This window comes from Phocoena sinus, chromosome 6 (assembly GCF_008692025.1).
Source record: "Phocoena sinus isolate mPhoSin1 chromosome 6, mPhoSin1.pri, whole genome shotgun sequence".
Classification (NCBI taxonomy): domain Eukaryota; kingdom Metazoa; phylum Chordata; class Mammalia; order Artiodactyla; family Phocoenidae; genus Phocoena; species Phocoena sinus.
In genome coordinates this window covers 8,267,256-8,284,969 of record NC_045768.1, presented here as the reverse complement: position 1 = coordinate 8,284,969, position 17,714 = coordinate 8,267,256, and the positions used below count along the sequence as shown (strand labels likewise).

The window sequence follows — 17,714 nt, the reverse complement described above, 5'->3', positions numbered from 1 at the left end:
CCATATGCTTTGTTTTCTTGCCCGTCTGTGGTACAGTTCAGTTATCCTTCTCAAAGCCCCTGGACTGTGGGGCAGTTCTATGGGGATGGTAGAGATGTAAGATCTTTGCTGTGCCCTCCTCTCTCAGTTTACAGGTGGGAGACCAGACCAGAGAGCATAAAGCACCATGATGATTGTGAAAATGCTAGACTGTTATAAAGATTTTTGTTCAGAATTTTGAAAACAAAATGAGGAAAAATGGAAATGTTATGTCAAACCAGTAAGAACTGGTTTGAAAACTTGAATTGGCATCTGCGCGGCATAAAACTGCAAGGACAGCTGGCCTCGGCACATGTTTCCTGACCAACTGGAGAAGGGGATTCGGACCACCTGACAGGGCAGGCCTTGACACTGGCAAAGGCAGTTGGTTTTAGAAGCTGGTGCCTTCCACGGCACTTTTTAAACATATGCATTGCTATTTTTAACCCACTATACCCTCAGAAAGCTTGATCTGCCAACTACTATTATATAAACCACTGTGCTTTTCAGAAATTGAATCTCTGAGCTGGAGAATTACAGTTTCCAGTGGTAGGACTGTAGATTTTCTCTCCTTCATTAAACTCCTCTGACTCTTTTTCCCAATACATATATTCGTTCTAATCAGAAGAAAAAAGACCTTCTACCAACAAGACAACCAGAAAACCATTTAAAAATATAGACTTTATCATCATTCTTCCTGCCTCGATCCCAATAACGTACCAATACCCAACCAAGAGGAAAAGGGCATTTTCTGTCTCTGTGGCAGCCCTGTGGTAATGACCCTCTGACCTGTGATTCTCCCCTGCAATCCAGGCCTCTCCGATGAAGGTGGACCCAGGGCAGAAGGAGCACCAAAGCCCAAGTCAAAAGCCCGGAAGCGGGTGGAAGAAAACCAAGGAGGCCCTAAACCAGGGACAGTGAGGTCAACTAGCAGCGAAAGGTAAAGAGGGACGCAGCCCCCAGCAGCCCCTTCTCAGGGTGGTGGCCCCTGAAGTCACAGGACAGCCACAGGGCCCTTCCTGCTGACTGAGGATGCCATGTGCCGGCCCCTTCGGCCAGCCACAGCAGAGGGTTAGCAGCCAGCTCCTCCCTGAGGATCCCCAGAGAACACTGCCTGCCAGGTAGGGGCCCAGACAAACAGGTGACCTCACTAGCAATCCAACAAATGCACATTAAAGTACACTGAGACTTTTTTTGCTCGCCAGATTGACAGGGATTTTTTAAAACAAGAATGCTCAGTAGGAGTGACAGGCGCTCTCCAGTACTTGTGGTGGGCGTGGAAACAGGTACAGCCTTTCTGGATGGCCGTTCAGTATCACGTGTCCATGAATATTTGTTGAATCCCACTGATTTGTCCCCTGAGGTTCTCTGTGTCCCTTGATAACATCTTGCCTGCTCCTGTGTGGAGGGCAAGGGGGCACGTGTCCAGGCTCCATTGAGTCATTCAACACACATTCTTGGAGCACCTGGCACTGAGCTGGGGATATGGAGCTGAACTTCAGGGGTTCACAGGCTGGTGGGAAAGGCCAACAAAGACATTCTAGGAATTACAGCATTCCAGGGTGGCAGGTGGTGCAGAAGAATGAGGGATGCCATCACACCACACCTGGGCCGGGGGTGGCGGGTCCCAAACATCAGGAAAGGCTGAGCCGGGTCTCATAAATCAAGCAAGCATTAGCCTGGCCCAGAGAGGGGCAGTACTCACTCACGCTTTAATCCAATGCACTTTCATTGAGCCCCTACTGTGTGACCAGGCCCCTGCACTCGTGGACTTTACATTCTAGTGTGGAGAAACAGATAATAAACCTGTGAACAAATAAGCAAATGCTATCATTTCCATTAGTGACAAGCACTGCAAGGAAATCTATAAGAAGGTAGTGATGGGGGTGGGGCAGATAGAAGGTCTACTTGAGGTGGGGGCTGGGAGTCAAGGAAGGCTTCTTGGAAGAAGTGGCATTGAGCTGAGCTTTGAATGAGAAGGAGCTGGGGGAACAGCCCCTCCGACGGCAGGAATAGCAGGGGTAAAGGCCCCGAAGAGAGAGAGAGAGAGAGAGAGAGAGAGAAGAGAGTGGGTCAGCTTGAGCACAGACAAGGATGCAAGGTCAAAAGCAGCCAGAGGCTGGGCCGGGGCTTTTACAGGCTCCATGAGTACCTGTTGAATGAATGAACTCCCTGAATTTGGTCAGGTTGGTTTTGCAGGTATCAAGAGAATGAGTGTCCTGAATGCAGGAGAAAATAGAGAGGGCGGGGGTGGGCTGGGACGAGGCTGGAGGGGTCAGGCCGTGGGGAGCCAGGGGAGGGTTTTAGACAGAGTGACATTATCCCGACATTATCCCGATTTTCCACACAAACACCTGTGTGTCACCGCTGGCTTTTAAAACCCATAACCACCCGTGAGATCGGGCTGTCTGCCTGCAGAACACCAGCTCTGCTGGGGTGGGGGTCACTCCTGCACTCCCCCACCTCTCCCCCATAATGGCAGGGGGAGGGGGAGAAGGGCTCCCGAGTTTAGGGGAACAGGAAACAGAGCAGCCAGCTCAGCGGTGCCCCAGGATCTGTTCACAGTGACTTTTCTCCTCTAGGATCACGTCGAGCTCCTTGGAAAGTCCTTCCACTTCTGAAGCCAATCCCGAGGGGCGTTACCAGTCGACAAGCTCCGACCCGGACCCTGTGGCTGAGAGAGAAGGCAGCCCTGTCTGGGGCAGCAGCCCCTTTCAGCTCACAGCTTCCTCGGACGAAGACATTATTGACTTGAAGTAAACAGAGTCCCAGTCGAGTTTGCCATCTTTAATTTTCTTACGGAGGTTTATACTCTTTAACCAGTTCCGACATCAGTTCTCAACAAAATGTGGCTTTTAGCCTGTCCGTGGTCTATTGGACCAAACCTTCTGCACCCTCGGCCAGTTTGGGTCACTCTCCAATGTCCGGTGCCATCTTAACCTTTGTTTCTTTCTGTTCAGGAACCATCAGTACCCTTGTAATTAAAGGTGGTAGATTTCATTGAGGTTTTAGATTGAAACTTTGAATAAATCAAAAATGTTCATTCTTATTTACTGCAACCTTCTCTTATATTTTATATACTTAGATGGAAAAGTTATTTTTTCATTACGGTTTTGTTTTGTCACATACTGTGTTTCTTTTATAAAGAAAAGCCATTGCTTTGAAAATTTATTATAAATAAGTTTTCTTTCTGCACCTTTGGCCCCTGTTGCTGTTTCAGTTCACTGTGATTGGAACCAGCTGCGTTTCTGCCTACAGACTTTTGAGAAAAGCTGAATTTTTAGATCTTCGAAACTCCTGCTTCTTTCTCTTTGTGTCTCACAAAAAATAATAAGGTATAGGAGCCTGTTAAAGAGTCTTAAGATTTTGGGGGGGGGGGGGTATTGTTATTGTGAAATCATATAACCAAGAAACAGTTACTCTCCATCATCAGAATTATCATTCTCAAACTCCCTCCTCTTGTTCCAGTCTGCTTTGCTCTCTCACATGAACCAAATGAGTATCCTTCCTCTTATCATGTATCTGCCTTCCGTTGCTCCCTCCTTAAAGTGAGAAGAAAATGTGAGTTTGGCCAGGTGGGAATGAAACAGTGAGATGTCAGCCTCTAGCCAGGGGAAATCAAAGGAGGGAAACCTAGTTTCGCTGATATTGTACCAATTTTAAGCGGTATGAAGAAGATAATTTACTTTTGGCTTTAGTCTGATGGATTCCATTTTATTGTCTCGTCTTGCCTATATTACCCATCAAAAGAAACCTGAGATCATTTGCCTGTTAAAGTGGCTCTGAGGAGCTCTTCTGCAGGTCTTCTCACTAGGTGCAGAGGCCTGCGCTTGACACGACCTTGATCTGATAGATTTCACACAAGTTCTGGACCCTATCTCCTTCTGGGCCTTGCACACTGTGGGGAGATCTCCCCTCTCTGCCTGTGGCACAGACGGTCCAACATGAAGCATCCGAGCTGAAGGCTGCCTGGTCCCCTTCAGCAGAAGGCAACAAGATCAACTACATACTGTATCTCAACCTCACCTAAAGTTTTGTGAATTAGATTTTATTATTCTTGCTTTTCAGGTAAGGAAACTGAGGCTCAGAAAGGGGCAGTGATTTGAACCTGTGAGTTCTCTGATCCCAGAGCTGTGCTCTCTCTCTCTCCCTGTCCACCATACAGAGCCAGGCTGAGAGCCTTGTATCAGTTGAATCTGGCTGGTGTTTTTCGTGTAAAAATACTCTGTAAGCTTCATGAGCTTGTATGTGTGTCTTTCCTGTCATTTTTTGTTTTTTCTGAAGTTTCTTACTTCTCAGCCTGGAATAGAAAAACCAAGGGCTATTTAGACCATTCTTTCAAAGAGATTGGCAGCAAGTGGCACCCCATGATTTGACAAGAGTCACAGATCTGAGGAGTGGATGTAGAAACGGCAAGAGGTGGGCCCTACTAAACAGACTGATGGAGCTTAGCTTACAAAGGGGGCGCGGAAGGCAGACCTGGCAGCAGGGTCTGCTTACAAAGGCCGAGAAGTGAACACTGCACACTCACGGGGAGGGAGATGACCAGCCAGAGGGCAGGAGCAGCTTTGTAGGGATCCGTGGCTCAGAGGACTGGCTGGCCTTAGCTGGGCTGGCGGATCACCCTGTTTACAGAAGCCTCTCTGCATATCCCCCAGGCTGAATTGCAAAGTAAACCGTCTAAGTGCAGCGTTTGCCCTTGAAGTCTGAGGCATCCCTCCTCTCTGCAAACATCAAGTACCCACTGTCTAGAGCAAGAGATCATGTCCATTGGGGGAGGGAGAGAAGTAAACAGGTGATCACAAGCAATGATAAATACTAAACATTTATGACTGGAGCACAGATGCTGAGGAAGCACAGAGGGGCGGTTGCCTGTCTTGAAAGACAGTACTATCAGGTGACTGCACTATTCGTACAGGCTAGCATTTGAGTACCTGGCATGTGCTTGGTCTTTTTATATATTGCCCCTACTCAAAACCCTCCTGCAAGATAGTTAACTGTCATCTCCACTTAGAGATGAGGAAACAGAGGGCCAGAGAGGGATTAGAAGCTAAGCCTATCACTCTCTTAGCCCTGGTTCTTGCCGGAAACACACAGCACTCCACCGCAGTTGCCTGCACCCAGAGAGTGCGGCATACAAACGGTGAGATTCTACAGCGCACTGACTTCATCGCACTCACCTCCAGCAGTGACCTGGGTGCACGCACATAGGCTGGCTATTAACATCCGCAGGGGACTCAAAATTGGGAGATATTAAGATGAAGATTCCAAAGTCAGGGTTACCTATGAAGTGAGTGGAATTTAACAGGGAGCGTAGAGCTCACTGATTTAAGCCCAGATCAGTCATAGCTATGAGGCATGAGGGACCCCGCCCAACACAGGACCTCAGCACCCGAAGGTCCTGGTCATCGTCGGCAACCTGGGCCTCCCCCCGCCCCACCCCAACCCCGAGTCGTGATGAGCACGGAGGTGGGCTGTGGCGCCAAGGGCCACGCCTCTGCCCCGGCAACGAAGCTGGAGCGCCAGGCTCGGCATCCGAGAGAGTGGGCCAGAACCGTTGTTTGGAGACTTTCCGCCCTGCGGCTCTAGGTGGGCAGAAGTGCCCAGGCCCCAGGGCAGCGGTTAACGCCGAACAGGAACCGCAGACCCGACCACGGAGGGGAGTTGCTGCTGCCCAGAGTTGGGACGGGAAGTTCTGGGCGCGGCCCACGTGCTCCGCCTTCGTCCAGCTCCTAGCCCCATTGGTTGAAGCTAGATTGAGAGGCGGATCCAGGCGCAAGTGCAATCCCCGCCCTCTACCCTCATTGGCCGGCTCTGTGTAAGGCATCTATATGACCCCGCCTCCGAGCTCGCATCACACTCCTATTGGGTGGCTGTGTGCTCCGACCCAGCTACAAACTCCTATACACTGGATAGGATACACTGGATAGCCCCACCTATACACTGGATAGCTCTGTCCTAGGGGTGGTTCCAGTGCTCGTCGCCTACCGGCTCTTTGCTTCCATTGGTCCGCTTTGACTTCAAGGGCGGCTCCTAGCGCAGAGGCGAACACCGCCTTGCGTTCCCATTGGTTGCTCCCATACCCGCTGCCGTTCCGACCCCGCCCCAGAGCCATCACTCACCGTTCATTGGCTGGCTCTGGCCTGACAGGCCGGTGCAGGCCACACTCGCGGGACCCGCAGCAGTTCGGGCGTCGGAGCGGACCGGGCAAGCGTTGGCGGCGGACATGACGCCTGGGGACCAGGAGGAGACCCAGCCGCTCCTGCGGCCGCTGGGCGGCAGGTGAGCGGACAGGGGAACCCGAGCCCCGGGGGCGCTGCCTCGCCCCTCCCGCTGCGCCAGGCCCCGCTCACCGACCTCCCCGTCCCAGCAGCGCTCCCCGCGGCCGCCGCGTCTTCCTCGCCGCCTTCGCCGCTGCTCTGGGCCCACTCAGCTTCGGCTTCGCGCTCGGCTACAGCTCCCCGGCCATCCCGAGCCTGCGGCGCGCCGCGCCCCCGGCCCTGCGCCTCGACGATGCCGCCGCCTCCTGGTTCGGGGTGAGACCTTGGGCTCACCCTCCAGCCCTCCTGGGACCCTCCTTCGCCCACCCTTAAGATGGGCGCCAGGACCCTCCCCCTGCCTGGCTTCGGGCGGGCACTGAGACCCTCCGCCGAGTACGTCCCGGCTCCCCTGCCAGGGGTCGCCCATCCCCTTGCCCCAAGGCCGCTGAGGGTGGGGTAGAGGGCGAGGTTGGGCCGCGGCACCACCGGCGCCCCCTCCTCAGCCGGCGGTCGCCCCGCCCCCAGGCCATCGTGACCCTGGGCGCCGCGGCGGGGGGCGTGCTGGGCGGCTGGCTCGTGGACCGCGCTGGGCGCAAGCTGAGCCTCCTGCTCTGCGCCGTACCCTTCGTGGCCGGCTTCACCGTCATCACAGCGGCTCAGAACGTGTGGATGCTGCTCGGAGGCCGCCTCCTCACCGGCCTGGCCTGCGGCATTGCCTCGCTAGTGGCCCCGGTGAGTGTGTCCCCCAGCCTGGCGCCCTGGGACCGGGGAGAAGGAGCAGACCTGGGGGCCTTGTTTCTCCCTGGCTGCGGCCTCCTGCCTGCCTGGCACCATGCCCCTTCCCTGCTTCGTCTTCCTTACACTCCAACGGGCCTTGGAAATAGCCGCTGTTATTGTCCTTGGTTACAGATGAAGTGAGCTTAAGAAACCTGAAGTCCTTTGTTTAAGCTAGTCAGTGGTGAAGCTATTTCTGGAGCCCAGGATGGTGTCACTTAACAGGCTCTCTCTTTTGCTCCACAAATAAGATGGCACCTGTAGATGGTCAACAGAAGCCTCACAGTATGGCTCAAATCCCCGCCCCACCTTGTCATTCAGACCACTGACTACAGTTAAGCAGGAAAATCCTGTTCTGGTTTGTCCCCAGGGGCAAAGGCTGCTGGGACCTGCCGCTCCCCTTCATTGCTCAGGAACGGGTCCTCCAGCCACTCCCCCTGCTTCTCTCTCACCACCTCCTGACCCAGCACTTCCCAGGCTGCCTTTGGAGCTGGACATCTGGGTGAAATCCCGGCTCTGCCACTTACCAGGGCAGAGCGCCTCTCTGCGCCTATAAAATGGGAATAATGGCATTACCTTGTGCTGTGGTTGTGAGGCTTCAGTGAGACCCTGCACATACAGCCCTGGCCCTCGCATGGCCTGTGGAAGGACTTTGGACCCTGGCAGCTGGGGTTGTGGGGTCAACCCAGCTGGGTTTGGATGATCAACCACCCACACCCTAACCTGGTCAAGATTGAGAGCAGTAGCTCAGAATCCATCCCTTTGCACCTACCACTCATTTCAGCTGCATTTGCTGGGTAACAGGCAGCAGCTAGGTTGGATTTTATATTTTGGAGGGTTTTTTTTACTGGGCAAAAGCACACTTGTCTTAGACATGGGCATAAGGTATGGAATAACCTAGAAGCATAGGCAAGGGCTTTCTGGCTCCCGAGCCCAGAGGATGCCGTGGCAGTCACTGGTAGCAACTGAGGTGAAGAGTTCCTGCTTTCACTCCAGGGGCACCACTCAAAGTATGGTCCTTGGGGGGCTTCCCTGGTGGCGCACTGGTTGAGAGTCCGCCTGCCGATGCAGGGGACACGGGTTCGTGCCCCGGTCCGGGAGGATCCCGCGTGCCGCGGAGTGGCTGGGCCCGTGAGCCATGGCCGCTGAGCCTGCGTGTCCGGAGACTGTGCCCCGCAACGGGAGAGGCCGCAACAGTGAGAGGCCCGCGTACCACAAAAAAAAAAAGTATGGTCCTTGGACCAGCAGCCTGGGTGTCACCTGGAGTTGGTTAGAAAGGCAGAATCTTGGACCTGGACCACCGCACACCTATTGCATCAAAATTTGCATTTTTTCAAGGGTATACATACAATAAATGAAAGGTTGAAAAGCCCTTCTCGCCCCCGCCCCACACACATAGCAGCCACTTCTATACCCTTTAAACACCTGCTGCAGGTCACTTGGTGGGGGCAGGGAGGTATGCGGAGGGCTCTGCTGACCAGGACCTGCAGTTAGGAGCCCACTGGGCCTGTAGCTGCCCCAGCCAAGGCTCTCCTCAGCTCTGAATGGTTGAGACTTTTCAGTTTTAAGAACTCTTCGACCCCAAGTAAAATCCCATCTTAATTACCAACAGGTATATATCTCCGAAATTGCCTACCCCGAAGTACGGGGGCTGCTCGGCTCCTGTGTGCAGCTCATGGTCGTCATAGGCATCCTTCTAGCCTATCTGGCAGGTAGAGTTTTCGTGTTATCTCTCTTGGTAACTGTTAATGGCTCCGTGGCTATTTTACAGATATAGAAACTGAAGTTCAGAAAGGTCAAGGGATTTGCCTGAGGTCACACAGCCACTGCCCAAGATGCCAGGTTCCCAGACCACCTCCCTGAGACCCTGGGTCACGTGGGTCTTGGGACAAAGTTCTGGGGAGAGCTGGAGAAGGTGATGTCCTCATCTTCCCAGAGCAGAAGCCCATTCCAGGAGTGGGGGGAGGGCTGACTGGTTAGGTCAGTACCCCGCTGTGTGGTGACAAACTAGGGTCCTGGGGGTGGAGGGGGCACTCCAGAGTCTTTAGCCTAAGAGCTCGGAGGACCCAAGCCTGTCTCCCTCAGAATCAGTACTGGATTTGCAGCCTGAAGGAGGCAGGTTCCAGGGGACCCGAGGGTCAGAGCTGGGGCCAGCGTGAGGAAGCTTCCAGAGGCAGACTGGAACTGAGCTGGGATAGAAGGAGGGCAGGCTTCGTATCTGACAGTGCCAGGTTAGGGGAATCTGCCAGTTACTAGCTGTGTGACCTTGACCTAGTCACACCGCCCCTGGGAGCCTCAATTTCCCTGTCTTTAAGTGGAGATAATCCTACCTAGTCCGAGGCTGTTGAGGGATTAAGTGACACTGTGAAAAGAGCCTGGCAGCAGGCCCCAAATGAGAATTGTCAAGGAATGGCCTGAGAACCGCTGGGGGGGTGGGGGTTTCGGGCCTGACTGGCCGTGGCAGGGCCTGGGGCACGTGCCCTCTGGTTCTTCAGAGTAGCTGACCTGCGGGTCCGTGGTCTTTCATTTTGACCCCCTTAACCATCCTGAGTCTCATTCAGAGTCCTGCCAGCAGTCTAGCTGCCTTGCGGGGCCAGCAGTATGCCAGAGCCCCTGCACAGACACTGACGTTCGGGACAGACGTGGGTCACACCCGTAAAATTTCCTCCAGGTCATCATAATCTGCACTTTCATTGATCAGTTTCTGTGAGTTTTGATTGACTGGTTTTCAGTGAAAAGTCTCCCCCGACTCTGTCGCTCTTCCTCTCCGGAGGCGCCAGCCTTGCCTGCTTCTCGGCAGCCTTCCTGAGAGCCTGCATGTAGGAGGACTATGCATATTTATTCTCCTGCTCCTACCTTTTAGACAAATGGTGCCATATACCACGTCAATACATAGCGAGCGCCTTTGTTTAATGGCTACATAGTCACTGATATACCCCCCATCGTTTCCACAACATTTAGCAATAATAATGACGATATCAACAACAAACCTGAGGGTAGCCATGCAAAGGTAGTGAGGTCCCCACCCCTTAAGCTGAGTCCCTGGGGTCGGCGAGGGGGCAGGCACTCCCAGAGAAGGTCCAGGCTGGCTCACCCCAGCTCTGATGTCTGACCCACCCCGCCCCACCCAGGCTGGGTCCTCAAGTGGCGCTGGCTGGCTGTGCTGGGCTGTGCGCCCCCCTCCTTCATGCTGCTGCTCACGTGCTGCATGCCTGAGACCCCTCGCTACTTGCTGACCCAGCACAAGCGCCAGGAAGCCGTGGCTGCCATGCAGTTCCTGTGGGGCTCCGAGCAGGGCTGGGAAGAGCCCCCGGTCGGGGCCGAGCACGAGGTGAGGGGCTGGGAGCCAGAGCTGGGGGGAGGGGGCCATGAGGTATCACCCCTTTGCAGCCAGGGGAGGTCAGCACAGTCTGCTGCAAAGGCTGTACACACACAGTGGCGGGTGGGATCAGGGGTGTTGTCCTGCTCGAGCCCCGCTGCTTGGCTGGGCCCCAACCTTGGACATCCCTGGGAAAGCCTGAGCCTTGACCTTCCTGTCCCAGGAAGAGAAAGGCCGGGCCACATCAGAGGAAAATGCAGGTGCAGATTTGAGGACTTAGGTTTTTTAAACAGGGAGTTGTCAGGCAGGGGAGAAGACTGAGTCTCTGCCCCTTACCTGCTGTGTGACCTTCCCATCTTTAGCCCTAGTTTCTTCATCTGTAAACTGGGAGTCACAGCACGTGTCTGGCAGTGGTGGTGAGAATCAGTGGGGCGTGGGGAGGCGCTTGGCCCAGGCCCAGACCCCAGGCTAGTGGGATTCGGGAACCCTGGGCTCTTTGCTCATAGAACATCTTTGTGGATCCCCCAACAAATCAGGAATGGACGTGGGGAGGTGAAGATCTTGTTACCTTACAAATCGGAGGCTAAAGTGATGCAGGGACCTGAAGTAGAGGCTTCAGGTGGGGCCGGGACAAGGAGCAGAGGCTTCCTTACTCCACCAGGCCTCAGGACGGTGGGCTCAAAGCTGGGGCGCCCTCGGGACAGGGTAGGGAGAAGCACTGATGCCCGGTCTCCGTCTGAGCAGGGCTTCCACTTGGCCCAGCTGCGGCGTCCTGGCGTCTACAAGCCCTTCATCATCGGCATTTCACTGATGGCCTTCCAGCAGCTGTCGGGCATCAACGCTGTCATGTTCTACGCAGAGACCATCTTTGAGGAGGCCAAGTTCAAGGTAAAGAGGCCTCTGCCCAGGCCTGCCTCACTTGGATGCCATATGGGTGGGACCTAGTTCCGGGGTCTTCGCCTGATCCACCTCGGCCCGTCTCCTCAGGACAGCAGCCTGGCCTCGGTCATCGTGGGGATCATCCAGGTGCTGTTCACGGCCATAGCGGCCCTCGTCATGGACAGAGCCGGGCGCAGGCTGCTCCTGGCCTTGTCAGGTGAGGCCCAAGGGTGACGGCTCAGCCCTCTGCAGGTGGGTGGCCCAGGCCAGCCTCCCACCACAGGCTGGAGGGTCTTTGCTGAGGTCACCACGTTGAGGGAGGAGGACAATGGCTGAGTGTCCCTGAGAACAAGGCCAGACTTCAGGAGAGCTCTCACTGAGCACGTGTTTGAGACCAGGCCCGTGCTAACCACATCGCTGCATCACACCTTAACCTTCACAGTGAACCTACAAGAAGGTGCCATCAGGGCCCAGTGTACGATGAGGAAACTGAGGGCCGGGCTGAAGCGGCTCAGAAGCTTGTGGTCTTTCTGGGCAAGTGACTTTACCTGAGCCTGTCTTCCCTCTGTGAAACGGGGTAGCTGTGGGCCATTGTGAGGGTCAGGAGATGATCCGAGTGAGGCGCCTCGTGTTCTGAGCCCTACCGAGCACCTGGTGCTGCTGGGAAAGCAGGTCTGGCCTCTGGCTGCTCCTGCTTCCTCAGGCTGGGGAGGATCCGCTTCCAGGAGCTTCTTGGAGTTTGCTGAGGTACAAGGTCCAAGCCGGGGCTGGCAGGGCCGGGCTGGGGTGAGTGCAGCCAGGCAGGGCTCTGCTCACTGCCCGTCTCAGAGGCATCTGGGCCACGTTGCTGTGGCCCACAGTGCACTGAGACTCCCGCCCCCCAGTGCCACGTGCCCGGGCCGTGGGCCGCCTCCCCCTGCCCTGTCCCGCCCACTGCCGCGCTCCACCTGCAGGTGTGGTCATGGTGTTCAGCACCAGCGCCTTTGGCGCCTACTTCAAGCTGACCCAGGGCGGCCCTAGCAACTCCTCGCACGTGGACCTCTTGGCGCCCGTCTCCATGGAGCCCGCCGGTGTGGGGCTGGCCTGGCTGGCGGTGGGCAGCATGTGCCTCTTCATCGCTGGTGAGTGGGGGGGGCTGGGGGGGGTGAGGGAGCCAGGTTCCTGTGGCTCCCAGTGAGGCCAGGCCTACCCGCCCTCACCTCTGCGTCTGCAGCTCTGACCGTGTACCAGGCACCAAGCTGAGCCCGTCTCTGCTCCTCTCACACGACTACCACGACAGCCCTCCAAGCAGGCCCTTCCTTGTCCCGTTCCGTAGCAAAGGCCTGATGCATAAGAAGTGAGGACAGTGGCCTAAGACTCCAGGGTGGCATCCAGGCCCCCTCAGGCCACAGCTGGGCAGCCCCGCAAGGCTTCAGCCCAGGTGGTCTGCGGCGAGCCGAGGGTCCAGCCCTGTGGGCCCTGACGCCTATCTTGCTCCCGCAGGCTTTGCTATGGGCTGGGGACCCATCCCCTGGCTCCTCATGTCTGAGATCTTCCCTCTGCACGTCAAGGGCGTGGCCACAGGCGTCTGCGTCCTCACCAACTGGTTCATGGCATTTCTCGTGACAAAAGAGTTCAGCAGCCTCATGGTGAGTGCGGACCCTGGTGGCCTCCCCCTCACGCAGTAGTCAGCAGAGAAGCGCTTTTCAGAATTGCTCTTGTTGCGAGAGACTTGGGGTCCGTGGCTCTGCACGCAGGCTGAGGCCCCAGCATCTTGCGACACCATCTTGGTCAGGGGTGAGGGGGAGCAGACAGGCCGGGCCAGCGAGAAACCCAGGCTGTGGCCACTCAGGAACCTCCAGGCTGTCCAGGTGGAAGGACAGCAGAGCTGACCTTGTCCTCCACTGGACTCTGGGGACACGGGCTGGGAAGCAGGGCTGTGAGAGAAACTCCGGCTTTGGAGTCAACAGGCCTGGGCTCCGTCCCCATCTTGGCTGCCTCCCTGCTGGGTGGCGTTGGGTGTGCTGTTCACCTTTCTCTGAACCAGCTTCCCGGACTAGAAATGGAGAAGGGTAGCATACCTTCCTCTTAGGGTTGATGGGAGTGTCAGTTCAGTTCAACATTTTGCCACCTTCTCATGGATGGACTGACACAGACATGGTCCCTGCCTCAGGGCCTCCCATCCAATAGTGGGGACCACTCTGGTGCAGACAGTCAAGCCATTTGTTCAGTCATTCGTCTCCCCCCAGGTCTCCTGGTACCTACCACGTCCTGGCCTGTTCAGGGTGCCAGAACAGCAGTGAATGGGATGGACAGGGTCCCCTTTATGACAAGGACTGGCATGAAGTGGACAGTGGTGGGAGGGTGAAGCACCGGGAGGCCGGGCTGGGGCAAGGGGAGGCAGATCATGAGAGGAATGGATGCTTGGGGCTGGACCGGACTCTGTAGAGCCTGCGCTGCCCTGGGGAGCATGTCAGGAAGACCAGAGCAGAGGCCTGGGGGCGGAAATTACTTGCTGGGAGCTTGGAGGGGACAGACAGTAAAGGAGGGGTATGGCACCAAAGGACCTAAGAGGACCTGGGGGTGTACAGTGCTGAGAGGCCAAGAGAAAGGCTTCAAGGAGCAGGGGGTGGGGTCACCATGTCCCAGAGGAAGAGGAGCTGAAAGGGAGCGGCCTTTGGTTCTGGCACCTGGGAGGTCACTGGGGCTGGGCTGGGAGAGTGGACTGACTCTGACCGAAAGTCACCGCTCCCTCCCCGCTCCACACATGGGCCCTGAGTGTCCCCGTGTGTGCACACGCCCCCATCGCCACCTGCCGATAGCTCCCCCATTTCCTCCCGCACCAAGAAGAGACTCCTAAGGCGGCAGGGACCACAGAGGGCGGGGCCAAAGCTGAGTGTAGAGCGGAGGTCTGTGGGCCGTGAGGTCAGGCGCTGGGGGAGGAAACCCAGCTCTCACTTGATAGCAGGTCTCTGACCTGGGGGCAGTCACTTCGTCACAGTGAGCCTCAGTGTCCCCGCCACACAACTTCACACCTTGGACGGTGCTCAGCTCAGGCTTCTGGATGGTGGACCGCAGAGCCCCCTCCACTCCCCTGAGCCTGGGCGGGGTGGGCCCCGACTGGGGCCTAGGCTTCTCGGCTGGGGCATGAGGGCTCCTGACCTGCCGCGTCCATGCATGGCCTCTCCACTCTCTTTGCAGGAGGTGCTCAGGCCCTACGGTGCCTTCTGGCTGGCCGCTGCCTTCTGCATCTTCAGTGTCCTTTTCACTCTGGCCTGTGTCCCTGAAACCAAAGGAAAGACTTTGGAGCAAATCACAGCCCATTTTGAGGGGCGATGACAGCCCCTTCCTGTGAGTGGCTGCCCCTCCTAGCTGGACCAGCTTTGGGCCTCGGAGGGGTTGGTGCCTGCCTGTGACTCCAAACTGAGCCTCAGCTGGAGTCTGGACGCCCCGCCTGCCCCCAGGGAGTCAGAAGCCAGGACTGTAGCCCCTTGGAGTTTTGTCCTCTGGGGCCCCACCTTCCTGCCCAGCTCTCTACAGCCCAGTGAAGCACGGGGACAAGGTTCCCAGCCCCTGGGTCCAGTTTCCACTGCTGCCCTGTGACTCGTGTGGAGGGAACATCTCGGAGACGCTTTGTTGTGCTGTGGTCAGTCCTCCACGTGCCATCTCCATCACGACACAAAAGTGACAGCGGAGAAGGGGGACTCTTGGTTCCTCGTTTTCTGGAGAAGATGCTTTTGGAGGCTGGGTGATGGCCATGGTTACTCCTCTCACATGGCTGCATTATCAGGAAGGAACTTTGCCAAATAAATATTTGACTCAGAAAATCAGGTCGTGACCTCTTTGTGTGGGCTGCAGTCCAGAAGGGCATTTTCCTGTCCCTTCCATAAAACTAGGCCTCCCACAGACTGTCTTGCCAAGAACATCTATGGATCTGCTTTCTCATGGTCAGCTAGGCTTGCCTTTGGCACTTGGAGGTCATTTCTGACTCTTTCCTTGGGTTCAGTCCCCTGAATCATTAGTCATCAAATCTTGAGTTCCTCCTGCAAAAAAGAAGCCTCTCTTCATATTAACTTTAATGGAGCCAGAAGTCTTTTACAAATTACTTTTATTGTCTACTGTATAAGTAATACGTGTTTATTGCAGGAAAACTGGAAAACACAGATTTATGTAATGTAATTATTTTTTATGGCAGTTAACATCTGCTAGGCACTATCCTAAGTACTTTACAAGTATTAACTTTATTTAGATAAATAATAAAATATTCACACCTGCACCTTACCAGAGAATCTCGTTCTGTCTTAAAAGATCTCTCCCCCAACATACATGCTTCCCAGCATCACTACACAGAAGTGGGACGCCCTACTTCCCATTCTGTAACCTGTTTTTATTCACTTCTCAGGCTGTGCAGCCCAGCATGTGCCCACCTTGACATCTTGTATTAAGCTTTGGAATGAGACCGAATGAGACCGGAGACAAGGGGAATGGAAGTGTGGAGTGGTCCAGGGCAGAGCGGTGGGGGACAGAGCAGGACAAGTCGCTTAACTTCCCTAAGCCTCGGTTCATTCATCTGTAAAATGGGCATAATGATGTTATCTCCCTCGTGGGGTTGTTATGAGGATGAAAGGAGATGATCATGTAAAGCACTTAGATCTGAGGATGGCACTGTATAAGTGCTCAATCAGTTTAGCTGCTGGTGGTGGTAAGGCTGTGCAGGTGAGGGTGGGAGGCTGTGGTGGAGACGGGGAGCTGCATGCAAGGCTGGTTGTGAGGCTGCATGTGAGGCTCTAGGGGTGCTTCATAAGGGGATATTTGCAATCTTTACAAGTGTTTCTCTTTATCTCCTACCCTACTGCCTCAGCCACCTGTGATTGCTACCAGCACCTACTTATAGGTACCAAGGACCGTGGACACACACACTTTTCAGAGGTCCCCGTACACTCCTTTAAGGCCTTCCCATCAGAGCACAAGGTGCTTCAGGGACTAAGAGCCAGCCCCAGCTGACACCCCTGTATCTACCCCAGGAGCCCAGTCCAGCACCATCAGGCACAGGTCCATGAAGAAGTGGGGCAGGATGAAACATCTCCAGAAGACAGGTGCAGCAGAAGCTGCGCTTTACCCAGCCTAGGATAGAAATGTGCGTTGCCAGCCGACATCCACCCCATTTCCCACTCCCACCCCGAGAACAACTTCCAGGAGAATCCTGGCTTCTGAGAACGAGGCAAGAAATTCCCTAACACCACCCAGTGGACACGGGCGGAATCAACTGTGGCGTGAACCACTCTGCTACCCCCCAGTGGCCATAAGTGGGTTCGCAAGACTAAGGCAAGAAAACCCTTGCCTACCTCCTAGTGGCTATTATGGGTTTAGCACCTGCTGGGCCTGTGGCACAGGCAGAACACACCAGCTGGAAGAGCCCACTAGCCAAGGAATGCAGGCAGCCTCTGGAAGCTAGAAAAAGCAAGGAAAGAGATTCTCCCCCTAGAGCCTCCAGAAGGAAAGTAGCCCTGAAGACACCTTGACTTTAGCCCAGTGAGGTCCACTTCAGACTTCTGACCTCCAAAGTTGTAAGCCTAAAAATTACACAAGCCCAAGGTAGAGAAGAGCTTATCTCAAAGAGATCTGTGGGTGTGACTTGCTTAACGGAGTGAATCCCAATGAGATTCTTAGAAGACCCACAAATGTAGAATCATATTGGGGAAAAACACTACCAGCTATGATTGAAAGAGAGAGAGACAGTACAAAATGAAAAGAGGCTTAGGACCCCCAAACTCATTTCTGCTTCCCAGGTAACACATTCTCATCTCCTTAACGTCAAAATGCCTCTGAAAGTAAATTGCTCATCAGAAAATTGCTTGATTAGTGAAGATCAACAGGCTTGTGGGGAAATTCCATCAACGCTCTGAGGAAGCCCAATGAAATATCCCCTGGGGCAGCACGGAAGCCCCCAAGGACAGAATATTCAGGAATCTCCTCTCCCAACACTTCTAACTGAACACTGTTAAAGTGTGCTTCTGGCCCTGAGATTACTGAAGACGTCTTCCTGCTGATAAACTTTTATACTTTGACCGTTCCAGGCCAACCTGCGGCTGCCCCGTTCACACTGAGGGGCCCTCACTTCCTTTACCCCTCCCAAACTATCAGAAGGGCGCAAGAGGACCGTGAAGGTGGCTGGGGTTGGGCCCTGAGCTGACTGACGAGGGAGAGGACCCCGTGGAGCCGGGCCCCGGGCACGTCAAATCCCTGAACAGAAACCAGGCGCCTAGCCCTAGTGCAGATCTGCGCCTGCGCTAAAAGCACTGCTCCCGTGAGCCTTCGCGGCCAAGTCTCTTCCTGTCCAAGAGGCCCCAGTCATTGTATTCAGTGGACCTGAAAGGCATGTGCAACAAAGCGTGATGGGAAATAGATTCTGGAAGCAAGAACAGGCGGAAGCCTCGCTAGGAAATACGGTCCACGAGGGTGTGCCGGTCACAACCCGGCACCGA

At 55.1% G+C, this 17,714-nt stretch overlaps 2 protein-coding genes across 4 annotated transcripts in view; both read left to right on the top strand.

The window, feature by feature from the left end:
* GARNL3 (GTPase activating Rap/RanGAP domain like 3) overlaps nucleotides 1–3,067 on the top strand; it is an 82,736-nt gene extending 79,669 nt beyond the window's left edge. Inside the window, exons 26-27 of the mRNA XM_032634992.1 lie at nucleotides 832–958; nucleotides 2,601–3,067. Coding sequence (XP_032490883.1) covers nucleotides 832–958; nucleotides 2,601–2,778 — 305 coding nt within the window. The 3' untranslated portion in view covers nucleotides 2,779–3,067. The remainder of the gene's footprint in view (nucleotides 1–831; nucleotides 959–2,600) is intronic.
* A 3,080-nt stretch (nucleotides 3,068–6,147) lies between these two features.
* Nucleotides 6,148–15,510, top strand: SLC2A8 (solute carrier family 2 member 8). Of its 3 annotated transcripts, none has more exons than XM_032636119.1 (10): nucleotides 6,148–6,300; nucleotides 6,392–6,554; nucleotides 6,804–7,010; nucleotides 8,665–8,764; nucleotides 10,184–10,383; nucleotides 11,116–11,259; nucleotides 11,359–11,467; nucleotides 12,204–12,371; nucleotides 12,733–12,878; nucleotides 14,431–15,510. In XM_032636119.1, exons 1-10 carry the CDS (start codon nucleotides 6,245–6,247, stop codon nucleotides 14,566–14,568), a joined length of 1,431 nt encoding a protein of 476 aa, XP_032492010.1. In that variant the 5' UTR covers nucleotides 6,148–6,244; the 3' UTR covers nucleotides 14,569–15,510. The 3 variants fall into 3 exon arrangements, with proteins under 3 accessions (XP_032492010.1, XP_032492009.1, XP_032492011.1); XM_032636118.1 differs by having other exon boundaries at nucleotides 6,186–6,300; nucleotides 6,389–6,554; XM_032636120.1 differs by lacking the exon at nucleotides 6,392–6,554 and having other exon boundaries at nucleotides 6,202–6,300.
* The last annotated feature ends 2,204 nt before the right edge of the window (nucleotides 15,511–17,714 follow it).